We start from the raw sequence: 13,828 nt of genomic DNA, 5'->3' as shown, positions 1-13,828 counted from the left end.
TTACACTGGACTTCAAGTTCTGTGCCTCTCCTCTCTTCCTCCAGACTCTGGGACCTTGATTTCCAAAGGAAGTGCAAAATTTACTTTCGGAGAACATAACTTTGGACCACTCAGCAGCAGTCCTTTTTGTCTTTATTCCAGGCGAGACGCTTCTGACGCGGTGTCTTGTTCAAGAGCGGCTTGACAAGGAATGCGACAGCTGAAACCCATGTCTTGCATACATCTGTGGGTGGTGGTTCTTGAAGCACTGACTCCAGCTGCAGTCCACTCTTTGTGAATCTCCCCCACATTTTTGAATGGGTTTTGTTTCACAATCCTCTCCAGGGTGCGGTTTTCCCTATTGCTTGTACACTTTTTCTACCACATCTTTTCCTTCCCTTCGCCTCTCTATTAATGTGATTGGACACAGAGCTCTGTGAACAGCCAGCCTCTTTAGCAATGACCTTTTGTGTCTTGCCGTCCTTGTACAAGATGTCAATAGACGTCTTATGGACAGCTGTCAGGTCAGCAGTCTTCCCCATGATCGTGTAGCCTAAAGAACTAGACTGAAGGGGCTTTTACACTGGGCTCGTTTGCTGCGGTCCGAGCCCGAGCGCTATTGTTACCGGCGTCCCCCGCAGCGTTGGTCTGGTTTCACACTCAACTTGATTCTATCGAACTCTTCTAGCGAACTGCAGCACGGTTCGGGAGCAACCGAACTCAGACCACCTCCTCCAGGTAGTCTCGGGATCGGTACCCCAGTGCGCACCCGGGTCCCATGACAGCGTTCACATTAGCGATTTTTCATGCGAACCGTGCCCTTTTCCGAACTAAAATGCCAGTGTGAAAGCCCCCTGAGAGATCATTTAAAGGCCTTTGCAGGTGTTTTGAGTTAATTAGCTGATTAGAGTGTGGCACCAGGTGTCTTCAATATTAAACCTTTTCACAATATTCTAATTTTCTGAGATACTGATTTTGGGGTTTTCATTAGTTGCCAGTTATAATCATCAAAATTAAAAGGAATGAACACTTGAAATATATCAGTCTGTGTGTAATGAATGAATATAATATCCAAATTTCACTTTTTGAATGGAATTACTGAAATAAATCAACTTTCTGATGATATTCTAATTATATGACCAGCACTTTTATAACATAATACTATAATAACTCCAAAAAAAAACTATAATAGGACATCAATGATACTAATATAACACTGCTTCAGGTTCACTTTTTCACATTATATTTTTGTCTATTATTACAGGTTAACATACAAATGTAACAGCTAGCCCTGGGTCAATACACCTGATATTAAAAAGACACACGGAGAATAACTGGGATTTAAGGAGAGACCTGAAAGATGCGTTTGCAGCTTCCGTGGAACTCCATACTGAGGCCGATGTTACTGGTCTTACTGGAGCTGGAGAACTCACTCAACAGAGCCGTCAGGATGGAGCAGGCCAGTGTTTGCTAGCAGGACAGATACAGACATGCAGTGACAACTTTATTTCCCATCAAGCCAAAATGGGTTAAATATCTTAGGAAACATATCCTACACACTTATTCAGAAACTTAAAATATTTATTTCAATCAATATTGGCATTAAATATATTAAACAAGGCCAAATGTTTTCCAATGGCTTCATCTTGCTGTATAAAGTACAATCATGAGTCATGATTAGGCATTTGATTCACCACATACTGAATCTATTACCTGAAATTGGAAAAATTTAAAACATGAAACTGGAGCGCCCTCTGCAGGAAACAGTGTGTACTCAAATACATTATTAGGGGCACACTGGTCATACACAGTCTTAGTGTCACATACAACACATTAGGTCCTTCACATGTTCTGATTAATAAAGGTTCATAGTTTTTCCCTACAACTACTTTATAGTTACTAAATATAGATTAGATTGATGTTTATTGATTTTTTATTGCCATATTGATTTTTTTAAACAAAGTAAAAAAATAAATAAAAAAAAATTATATTATATTATATTATATATATATATATATATACACATATACACACACACACTCACCTAAAGGATTATTAGGAACACCTGTTCAATTTTTCATTAATGCAATTATCTAATCAACCAAACACATGGCAGATGCTTCATTGCATTTAGGGGTGTGGTCCTGGTCAAGACAATCTCCTGAACTCCAAACTAGGGATGGCGAAAACTAAAAAATTCTCTTGACCGACCACCGAGCCTCATTAGCCGGTTGAAACCGATTAGTTTAAAATATGCCACACTATTTGAAATAACAGCCATTTCGAGCCGCGCCTTTTTTCGCAACTCTGTTGCATCTCTCTGCCGCTCTGCCTCCCGCTCACACACACACTGCCCTGGGGCCGCCGTTCCACTCACGTCACTTTTTTAAAATCCCCTACAGTGCGAAACATGAGTCCCGCAAACGCGGCGCCGAGGAGCTTGTATGTATTCGGAGGACAAATGGCTCCTTAGTTTCGAAATGGTTTGGGTACAAGGTGATCGCGTTGAAAATAAAGGCGTTAGTTTAGCGTTAGAAGTACATTTGTAACATTGCCCGCGGCTCATTTAAGAAAATGACAGCTCTGAAGAGACGCCGCTTTAGTTTGAGGTAGTGCTAACAATAATAAAGAAAGATGATGATCATCATCACCTTATCTGTTACCACTGAAATCTAGATGTAATGTATTTCCAAATCTAAGCCCATCTTATGCGGAATGTTGCCTAATAGACTGCAACACGATAAAACCAATGGATAAAACAGGCACCTTCAGAATGCGTAAAAGACGCACCGGCCAAGGCAGGTCTAACTCACTGTTACCCCTTTTCCACCAAGGCAGAGCTGGTGCTGGTTCGGAGCCAGAGCCTAGTTTCAATTCGGTTCTTTGGTTTTCCACACGCAAAGCACCAGCTCCGAACCAGGAAAAGTGGTTCTTAAGTAGCACCAAATCATTGCTGGTCTAGAACAGAGCCAAGTAAGAACCACTTGCGTCAGGGGCTGGGGGCGGGGTTACCGTGACCAACAAGACGAATAGAAACTTGTGACCGCCATTTTTAAATAGCAGCTAGTCGAGCTAATAGCAGCTCGATTATAAATATCCGTCTATGTAAGTTACGGCGAGCTGCACAAACGCGTTGGACTCCGATGTATTTTGTAAACCCATGAGCATCCATAGTATTGCAACGTCCGTTATTGTTGATGGCTTGTTCGAGATGCATCGGAGCGGCGCGGACCGATCGGAGCTGCGGGAGTGTTTGGAGAACATACGACTCCTTGTGCTTTTAGATCGCTATCGCAGTGCTTTGATGTCATGCGGAGATCGATCTGCGAGAAGCCGATGCATCTCGAACAAGCCTGGCGTACTGTTTGGCGCTACCGCACTAGCGTTGCTGGGCAACATGAGACGTATACAGTGACGTAAGATCTGGCTCTGTTGTGGCTCTCTAGCCGGTGGAAAGGCAAATCGGTTCTTAATAAGCTCATCAGTCGAACCCACTGTGAACCAGCTTTGGCTCTGGCTCTGAACCAGCACCCGGTTCTTGTTGGTGGAAAAGGGGTATGTGTGCCTTCTAATAACGGACAGAACAAGTTGCGTTTTCAGGTGATACATCATAGATGATGTAGGCCTACTGTATTTAAGCACTGTATCACACAAGTTGCAACTTACATCTGTGTCATTCTTTTTGGTGAAATGGTCCCACACATTACTTTTCTTTCCACGCTTCATCCTTTCGTCTGCCCTGGCTCTAACCTCGAGTGTTTTAGCCTGTAGCCTTAACTTTTCGCAAACCTTGTGACCGCGCGAACCCAAACGCTGTGACCTTGCGCCAAATGTTTTTATTTGTTTATTAAGTACAAACAGGCGAGTTATGAAAAATTGAGTGTGAGGGATTTGTTCACTTCACACAAAAATATCTTGGAATAAGATGGCTAACTGTAGAAGCGTTTAGTCCACTGCCTATAATAGCCTAATTTAGAGATCACTTTATTTTTTTAACCAACTACCGACAACTTTGATTGGTTAACGTTGATACGGTCAACCATCGGTCAAACGGTCATCAGTTAGCATCCCTTCTCCGAACTGAATGTCAGAATGGGAAAGAAAGGTAATTTAAGCAATTTTGAGCGTGGCATGGTTGTTGGTGCCAGACGGGTCGGTCTGAGTTTTTCACAATCTGCTCAGTTACTGGGATTTTCACGCACAACCATTTCTAGGGTTTACAAAGAATGGTGTCACAAGGGAAAAACATCCAGTATGCGGCAGTCCTGTGGGCGAAAATGCCTCGTTGATACAAAAGCGGAAGACCCCACCGGGTACCCCTCATCTCCACTACAAATAGGAAAAAGAGGCTACAATTTGCAAGAGCTCACCAAAATTGGACAGTTGAAGACTAGAAAAATGTTGCCTGTTCTGATGAGTCTCGATTTCTGTTGAGACATTCAAATGGTAGAGTCAGAATTTGGCATAAACAGAATGAGAACATGGATCCATCATGCCTTGTTACCAAGGTTGGTCGTGGTGGTGTAATGGTGTGGGGGATGTTTTCTTGGCACACTTTAGGCCCCTTAGTGCCAATTGGGCATCGTTTAAATGCCACGGCCTACCTGAGTATTGTTTCTGACCATGTCCATCCCTTTATGGCCACCATGTACCCATCCTCTGATGGCTACTTCCAGCAGGATAATGCACCATGTCACAAAGCTCGAATCATTTCAAATTGGTTTCTTGAACATGACAATGAGTTCACAGTACTAAAATGGCCCCCACAGTCACCAGATCTCAACCCAATAGAGCATCTTTGGGATGTGGTGGAACGGGAGCTTCGTGCCCTGGATATGCATCCCACAAATCTCCATCAACTGCAAGATGCTATCCTATCAATATGGGCCAACATTTCTAAAGAATGCTTTCGGCACCTTGTTGAATCAATGCCACGTAGAATTAAGGCAGTTCTGAAGGCGAAAGGGGGTCAAATACAGTATTCCTAATAATCCTTTAGGTGAGTGTATATTCGACTTTGTTGATCATTATTCATGTTTGTTAATTTTATTTATTCAAATTGACATAAAGTGGTTAATAAAAAAATACTGCCCTTATACAGGGTATCTGCACACTTTTTAAAGTCAAATTTAAGGCTTTTTAAGACCTTTTTAAGGCCTGAAGAAATCAAAATTAATACCTTACATTAGGGGTGCGCAATATTGACAAAAATATGTCTCAATATTTTAAAAGTTTTGTGGATAATTAGATGATATTTATATTGTGTTTGTGTACTGGTACCATGGCTGGTTTAGGCCTGTTGTTGACAGCTGACTCACGAACATATATATATATTTTTCATATTCTATGCAGTGGTCAGTTCACAGCAGTGAAAGAAATTAACATTTTTTATTAAAGGACAATATTTGCAACCTTAAATTGAGTTCCAGGGGCATTTTCACCCATATATGGACTTTTTTTTTTTTTTACTTAGAGGTATGCATCACCTTTTATGTCAAATTCTAACATTCAAATTAAATTATATTAGAATAATAACACAATACCACTGTTACCAGTTAAATTAAATGATTAAATCCAAATCCATCTTTGCAGTGCAGAGGAGACACAGAAGCAGCATCAGAACTGGCATTAATATATTTACACTCCATTTACAATTGCATAAATAAAGCTATGATATATTCAATTCTTTCAATTATTCATTCTTAATTCAATATTTAAATATGAACTGATTTCTAATTGTAACATTTTAATTACAGGGTACTTTAAATGTGAAACTAAACCCGCCAGTAGGTGGCGGCAAGTCACTGTCTCAGGGAGTCATTCATTCAACCGATTTGTTCAAACGGCTGATTCATTCAGGAAGTGCAATGCTGCGTCCCAATTCGCATACTATCCGTCCTAAATAGTATTCGAAATTAGAATTAGTACGTCCCAAATCGTAGTATGTTGAAATGAGTGTTCCAAAGATACCCGGATGGTCTACTTTTTCCGGTCAGAATCCGAAGTGCAGATCGATGCGCACTCCAACGGCTGATATTGCCCACAACCCATCGCGCGTTGGACGAGGATTCGATTAGAACTACAAACACGAGTGAAAGGTTTTAAAAAATACAGACATGAAGGACGCGCGAGTCCGGTGGTTATGTAGAAAGGTTTAGATAAAGGGGTTTGAATGGGTAATTATCAGTATCTAACATGACGAAAAATTATTTATTCAATGTTGTCTACATTATATTGCATCTGCAGCAGCATTGTGAACTTTTGTAAAGATACGTTTAGCCATTAACTTTTAAATGCATCATTACATTCAAATTGCACATGAGGAGAGTCACCGTATTAATGACCCACGGCTGCAGACCAAGGTGCCACAACATTTCTCTCCGAAACGGTAGGAAATTAAATTAGATTGAATGGAGGATTTTAACTGCGACAAGATGATTGACAGGGCAGTTTACGGTGGCTGGACGCAGGCGACAGAGCTGTCCGTTAAAGATGACGAAGTAGTATGTCCCAAAGCTTGCCTACTCTTTTGCTACACACTCAAAAGTATGTACTTTTTCTTCACAAAAAGAGTACATACTTTTAGGTCGTAGTATAAGTAGGCGAACTGGGACGCAGCCCAAGTGATTGTTCATTGAATCGTTAAAATGATTCATTCAAAACGCGGATATCAGTCAAGAAATCATCGCTGTCTTTTGCATTAAGACTCTGCTACGGTTTCATTTTGAAATTCTCGTCAGCGAAATAAAAGGAAAACAAACAATATTGACAATATTGTTTATAAAATGTAACTCACAATGTTAATTTAAGTTAACTGTTATATAAAATAAATATCATATTTGCTATCAATAGAATTGAATTTACAATTGAACTGAAATTAACCAGCTTTCTTCTCCTCTCCTGCTGTTTCGCGTGCAGGAGACAGACGTAATGCTGGCGCGAATGTGACGCGAAATGTCACATGAACAAGCAAATCCACAAAGAACGAATAATAAATAAAAAAGTACGCTAATTAGATAGTTTTAATTTGGAAAACATTTAGATATGTCTAAGTCAAATTGCCATCGAAAATTTAAGATCTTTCATAAGTAAAAATAAGACTTAAGACTTTTTATGGCCTTAAATTTTTTAAATCTAATTTAAGACTTTTTAAGGACCCGCGGACACCCTGTTATATATACAAGCCCTACTAGAGTGAAAGCTGTGGTCATAAATATAATTGATGTTATGCGATGTTTGCCTAGACCTGGCTAAGCATTCAAGCATTTTCAAGTAAAAGACTACCATTAATGTTACTAACTGAAGGAATCATTTTCATATAACATTTAATGAGCCTTTGCTGAATTATAGTTTGATACACAAGTCTTACCACTGTGGGGTTGCCGCTGCTGATGAGCTGGCTGACCTCATGGAAGATGCTCTTACAGTTGATGGATTTGTCGAGAGAGCCTCTCTTCACTATTACCGCTACTGCTAACAGGATCTGCTCTCGAACGTACTTCTGCAGACTGCAGTAAAGCAGAAAGAGATTTACACATTTCAGTTACACTACAATACAGTTACACAATACGTTTTTACTGAGCCAAGCTGAATATAGACTATACCAGAGATGGGTTTCAGAAGTTATTCAGAGTTGCAATCATATGTTGTCACACTTTCATGTTCATTCACACACTTACTTTGGTCTCTGTAAGACGTAGGTGAGGAGGAATGTTCTGAGGGACTCAATGCTGTTCTTCTCCAGAAGGATCCATTCTCTAACCACAGCCTCCATGATGGCTGTGGCTGCCTGGAACAGCACATAGTCCACTTTACTAGTCTCTGAGGAGAAAGAAAGACAACATTAATTTATTATTATTCTTTATTCATTAATTTTTTGCTCTTACAGCATTATTTTACACTCTGAACAAAGTTTAAAATGCTCCTGAAAATCACACCAGGGATTTGAGTTAATGAGTTAAAAATGCTTAACACTATAAAGCCTGACAGGTCCCACTTTATATTTAAATTACAAGCCAAATAATTATTTGATCATTTAATGTGACGATACCGGCCGGTCTGCAGCACCAGTACCCGCTGTTAGAGTTCTCAACGGGCCTGAAAATTACAACCTGACCCGACCCGTGGCTTTTAAAGCCCGGACCTGATGTAACCCGACACATCAACATGAATTATCTGCCCGAACCCGGCCCGCAGCCAATTTTCTTTTTTTTTCTTCTTTTTTTCCTCATTCACGTATTATCATGACCAGCAGACGGGAATTCAAATCAACCGTTAATGTTCACGTCTTTTAACAATAGCCTACAAACAATACAAACAACTGAAACAAACTTTAAATATATAAATAGGCTATATACTAAATATGCCTCAAATAAAAATCTTCTGGACGACCCTGTTTTTTTGCTGTCATATTTCATCAGCACCTTTTGAGCATTGCACATAACCTGTAGAATTTCCATCAGAATCCAGCACCACTCCAAACACTTTCCAGACCTCTGATTTTCCCACTCCTGTAGTAGCGACAGTGAATTCACCTGCGGCAAGTTTACTTTTCCTCAACTCCATCTTCTTCTCCAGGCAAGGCGTGCACGCAGCGGCGTCAGGTCTGCCCCCGCGATGCACGTTGCACGCAGCAGCCATACTTTCTTTACGGTGAACAGCAGCGATGATTAATAAATGTTTTTTTTTTTTCACTGAGCGGAAAAGATTCAGCCCGAGGTCCGACCCGAGTCATTCGCTTATATTTTCGCCCCGAACCCGCGGGTCCCGTCGAGTTTGTCGGGCCGACCCGGCCCGTTGAGAACTCTACCCGCTGTGTGAGTGAAGAGCGTCAAAGGTTTCTATTTACAACATGTTTATGCAGCATTGAATTTTGTAGCCAATCACAGACATATTTATTGAGCACCTGAATGCAATGGCGTTTAAGTTAGAATCCACTCAACACGCCAGTTTTTTTCAGTGCGAGATCTGCATGATTGCGAATCCTTTCATTATAACCAACAAAGTATAAACACAATGTCAACAACAGATTTTCGCAAGAGTGCATCTTTGTTTACCTCAAGTAATTACCTGAAGTATGTCAGCTTCAGTGATTATAATGGTAGTGATTTTCACTCGCTTTGAGTAAATATGTATTTTTCATGCTGCTAATTATACATTGCAAAGTTTCTGGATTGACCACCGTATTTAAATGCATGATTGACTCCAATTGACAGTGAAAACCATAGCAATGGAAAGTACAGATACTGTTATGTCAAGTTATCTATGCATAAAGTCTTGAAGTGTAAATGCAATATAATAGACCTGCCACCTTTTCTATGTAATGTGTCACTTTGTAGTTAATTTTATTACTAACTTTTCAAATATGTCACTCAGTGAAGTTTTACATTTATAAGCACTTTTTTATGATTTGTCTTGACGGTGGTTATTTTATTTATTTCATGAATAAATAGGATAAGTTATTATTACAAACTGTTTCTTTGGATTTATTGTCAGCACTGACCTCGCAGTTCACATGGGTACTTAGTACTGTGTGCGCATATGACTGTATTCATCCGCCAACAACAACACAGTAGAGTCAGACTAGTTGCAGTGTCTGTCAGATCTGAGAGCTGAGACTCACCGAGGATGTGTTTGCAGACAGCAAAGGGGGATTTTGACTTCCTGAAGGACAGGAATATGTGCTCTGCATGCTGCCTCTGTTCTGTGCTGACCATGGACGGCGGTGCCTGTCAACACATTCATAGGAGTGGTTAAACGTTTGTGTGCTTGAACATGTTACACTGATCAATATCAAATATCACACATGTACACCAAAACAAACAATGAGCTAAAGTCATTTTAGATTTTGGTCATATCCATCTCAAAGTATTTAAATAAATAAAAAATGTAATTACAATTTATCTTTATTTCAATTATTATAGTCACTTCTGCTCACCAAGACTGCATTTACTTGATCAAAAATACAGTGAACACTTTCAGTCCGGTCTGCCCTGTGAATGCATCACACACTTGAGTCATAACATTAAACATCACATTCCATTCCTAATTACAGCACAGCAGTCATCCACCTCATAGAAACCAGACTAGAGAGATGAGGGCATAATTTCATACATGCGTGCTCACACACACACACACAGATCACCTGATGCGCATCACTAGGCACATAAACCGAACACAAGCTGCAGAACAGAAACATTTTCCACAGATCAACCCTTCGCAGCATGAGAGAGCCACAGGACATGATGTCACTCAGACTGTACAACAACTGCAGACCTCTATTCTTGAGTACCACCAGGAGGTATTGGAAAAATCTCCCACTTCTCTAACACAAATATAAAATCCCATCTGCCAGTTGAAGTCTATTAGCCTAGGCTACAAGAACAACAGTGATTACACCCAATCAACTCTTGTGAATCCTGCAAACTTCTGCTTCATTAGCTCCACGGTTTCAATCTGGTCTGATGCCATGGAAACATCAACATTAACATGAATATAGTCCAGTGGTCCACAACAGGTGGTCTACAGCTGAACTGCAGGTTGCACTTGCGATCGTTTGATCACAAACAAATTTGTGTTGAAAAAATTCAAATGTAGAACTTCAAAGAATATTATATATATATATATATATATATATATAAAATACTCTTAAGATTAGCCTCAATTTGTATTTTCAGTTATTTTAATTTAGCAATTTTCACGTTTTATTTTTTTAAATATTACTTTTTTATTATTCATTTAAGTTTTAGTTCTTTCCATTTAGTAATTTTTAATGCTTCGATTAAACTTATTTCAGTTGTATTTGTATTTTATTTCACAAAAATGTTTTTGTTTAATTATTTTAATAATTAAAGTCTGTATTATGCTTTTGTTATTACAGGTCAGGATAAAATGTAACACTCAAATAAAAAGAAACAATTTACGCCAAGGTGCCCTTTGCCTGAAAAACACTGAAACCCCTGATTTAGTCCAAATCAATCATGAAAAGCTATACTGTCATGATCTACTGTTCTTTTGAAGCGGCTCAAAGTAGCAGACATAGCAGGTCCTGAACCTATATTTGTGCTCTATTTAAATGTTTCTGGTCACCAGCCTATCTGCCTACAGTGTATATTGATTGCTTAGCTCTTGATGATGGTTTCAGCAGCATCAGAACCAGGCTGAATCCATGCATGTCAATATTAACTGTAGGTAAATGCCCAGTTGTACAAAATATCTACTTGCTTTTTCAGTATGACATTTACTTTTAACCAAGCTGACGCACAAGTCACAGTCAGATGTGGTGACGATGGGTCAATGGGTGTTTGTTTTAAATAAAACTTTAAAACTCTTCTGCATTTAATTGAGGGTTTAACACATTCAACTTCATACAGATACTGAAGGAACTTCTTTAAAGGTGGTTTCTGGTTTGACCCCTAGTAGACAAAAAACAACAGCACAGTCATTCCTAAAAGCACTGACAGGCATATGTATGGCTCATTCTAAAGCCTCTTATTTAATGTCATCAACACAATGTCATTTAATCACACAAAACATTCAGTTTTGATGTTTAGTATGATCACGAAGAACGATTGATAGAACCCTTAAAGAAAACAAGCAGCAAAAGGATCCGGAATATGGATATGTCAAGAATATGGAGAATTATTCAAGACAGCGGGACATTTGTTCTTAGGGCAGGCTGATATGAACGTATATATGACATGTCAGCAATTGCTAAATTCAAAATTATCATAGCATTAGCATTGAAATGAATTCATCAATGTATTGGTTTAATACTGTGATGAAAGTGGTGTGATACTACTGTACACTTTAATAATACACCTACTATCCAGCACCCTTTAGTGATTATTAGTATGCATAAGCATGACTGCAGTGATATCAGTGAGTCTGACTGATGATCAGGGCTCTATAACAACAAATTAATACCTCATCTCCACTTAATGACTGACCTTTCAGCTATCTAAAAAATAACCATGACAAAATCGAGACTCTCCTGACTTCATAACTAGTAATCTACTCAGTTCAACGGTGGACTGGTTAGGCTTCGGGCAAAATGAATGGAGAGAATTATCAAGAGATTAAAAAACTATGAATAATTAAGACACATTGTCAGGATCACTCCTACTACAAAGGTCTGTAAATTAATTGCAGCCTTAAGATTAAACCTGATGGCAGCCAAAATTTGTTTAAAGTATCTTAAGTACTTTTATGAAAAATCAGGAAAAAGGAAAGCAGTAAACCAAAATAACTGAAACACAACAAGCTGGCTGCTCAAAATCCCAATCTCAAAAATGATGATGAAATACAGAGGACGTCAAATCAATTTAAAACAGGGGATTCCCTACCCATTCATCAGAAGTGAAAGCTGTTCCTGCTGTTTTTACCAAAATTCACCCACAGCCTTGTCCATTTAAAATGCCTTCGCTTTATAATAATTGCATTTATTCACACATTTAATGAACCAAGTTTATAGTGTAAAGTAAACAGCTCATTTAATAAAATGATTTGATGTCATACATGATCTCTACTCTCTAAATATCAATATCACATATTAAAAACTAATAACAGAAGTCTGCAATACCACTAAAATGTTTTATATGAGAAATTAAAATCAAAACACTGGACTAAAAGGTTCACAGAGTATTACAGCCAAACTGATTCACCAACGTAAAACACAGAATTGAAAATCAAAAACAATTTTTCAGTCTTAATTCATAAGTACTCATGAATGAGACTGCCATAAGATTTTAATGCAATAACACAACCACACTGATCAATGCTCGTGTTATTCTGTCCGTATAATGCCCAGAAATGCCTAGTCGGGTAACCACCAGGTTGAGAGACACTGCTAGTGAACTGCACAGGCCATCATCTAACTACACATGTCCTGCTCTCAACTTCCAGCAGTGTAACTACTCAACTCTTTAAACGGCAGAAAATTAAATATATGGCGTTATTATGAGATAAATAACAAACCAAAAGTTTCTCTGGTCTCCTGAGGCTTTGCTAAACATGTGCTTGAGCAAACATGCGGCTGAATCAACAGCGTGTGAAACTACAGCAGCTGATGGAGAAACTCCAGCAGACACACTTCAACTCATCCAGCGCGCTTTTACGAGGCTGGAGGATCAAACTAGGCCTCTGAGACACATCACCTGAGCTCACAGCGATCATTATATACACTGACTGTGTCACTAGAGTGGTGCTATTATTATGATGAAGAAGAATGTGGTGATGATGAAGGTGATGGTGGCTGCGCTGGGTTTCTGCGGGATGGAGTGAGTCGAGCACTGCGCCACGCACCGCTACGCGTTTATCGAGACTTTCCCCGCTAACTGACGACCAGCAAGAGCCCCTCAGAGTGAACCCCCACACAGAGCTAACAGCACACTGACAGAGACGTGAAAACAGCGGCGAAATGCTCACCATTAAAACTTTGGCAGCGCTTTCCAGCTGTGAAATCACTTCTGGTGCACCGACCGCCGCCATCATGGTCGTTCTTCAGTGACGCGCCATGCGCTGCATTGTGGGATTAAGCAGCACTCCGGGCCAGTGAGTTTGCGGGCACTTTTTGGCAGACAGCTCTGATGCCCCCTTACAGGTTATGTAATACATGATATGGCACTCACTGGATGTTATACCTTTTGCTCATTCTGTTGTAACTAAGGTATTATTTGACTTATTTTCTTATTAATTCACGATTTTCTTGTCTTTCATTTTATGGTATTGGCATTTGATCTGTAGCTACACACTTGAACTTTTGGAAAGCATTATCAATTTCACTATCAATAGTAGCCTAATTGATTCTTTGTGTTTATCTTAATAAGCCATGTATGTATAAAACTGATTT

The 13,828-nt window shown here is 39.4% G+C and overlaps 1 protein-coding gene across 1 annotated transcript in view; it reads right to left on the bottom strand.

Annotated features, from left to right (window-relative positions):
- xpo4 (exportin 4) overlaps nucleotides 1-13,564 on the bottom strand; it is a 39,678-nt gene extending 26,114 nt beyond the window's left edge. Inside the window, exons 1-5 of the mRNA XM_077215220.1 lie at nucleotides 13,405-13,564; nucleotides 9,602-9,707; nucleotides 7,659-7,800; nucleotides 7,349-7,487; nucleotides 1,333-1,449 (exon numbers count right to left, since the gene is read on the bottom strand). Coding sequence (XP_077071335.1) covers nucleotides 1,333-1,449; nucleotides 7,349-7,487; nucleotides 7,659-7,800; nucleotides 9,602-9,707; nucleotides 13,405-13,470 — 570 coding nt within the window. The 5' untranslated portion in view covers nucleotides 13,471-13,564. The remainder of the gene's footprint in view (nucleotides 1-1,332; nucleotides 1,450-7,348; nucleotides 7,488-7,658; nucleotides 7,801-9,601; nucleotides 9,708-13,404) is intronic.
- Between the last annotated feature and the right edge of the window lie 264 nt (nucleotides 13,565-13,828).

Source organism: Siphateles boraxobius, unplaced genomic scaffold (assembly GCF_051911475.1).
Source record: "Siphateles boraxobius isolate OS27281-9 unplaced genomic scaffold, OSU_SipBor_1 7, whole genome shotgun sequence".
NCBI lineage: Eukaryota > Metazoa > Chordata > Actinopteri > Cypriniformes > Leuciscidae > Siphateles > Siphateles boraxobius.
This window is presented reverse-complemented; position numbering and strand designations above follow the sequence as displayed.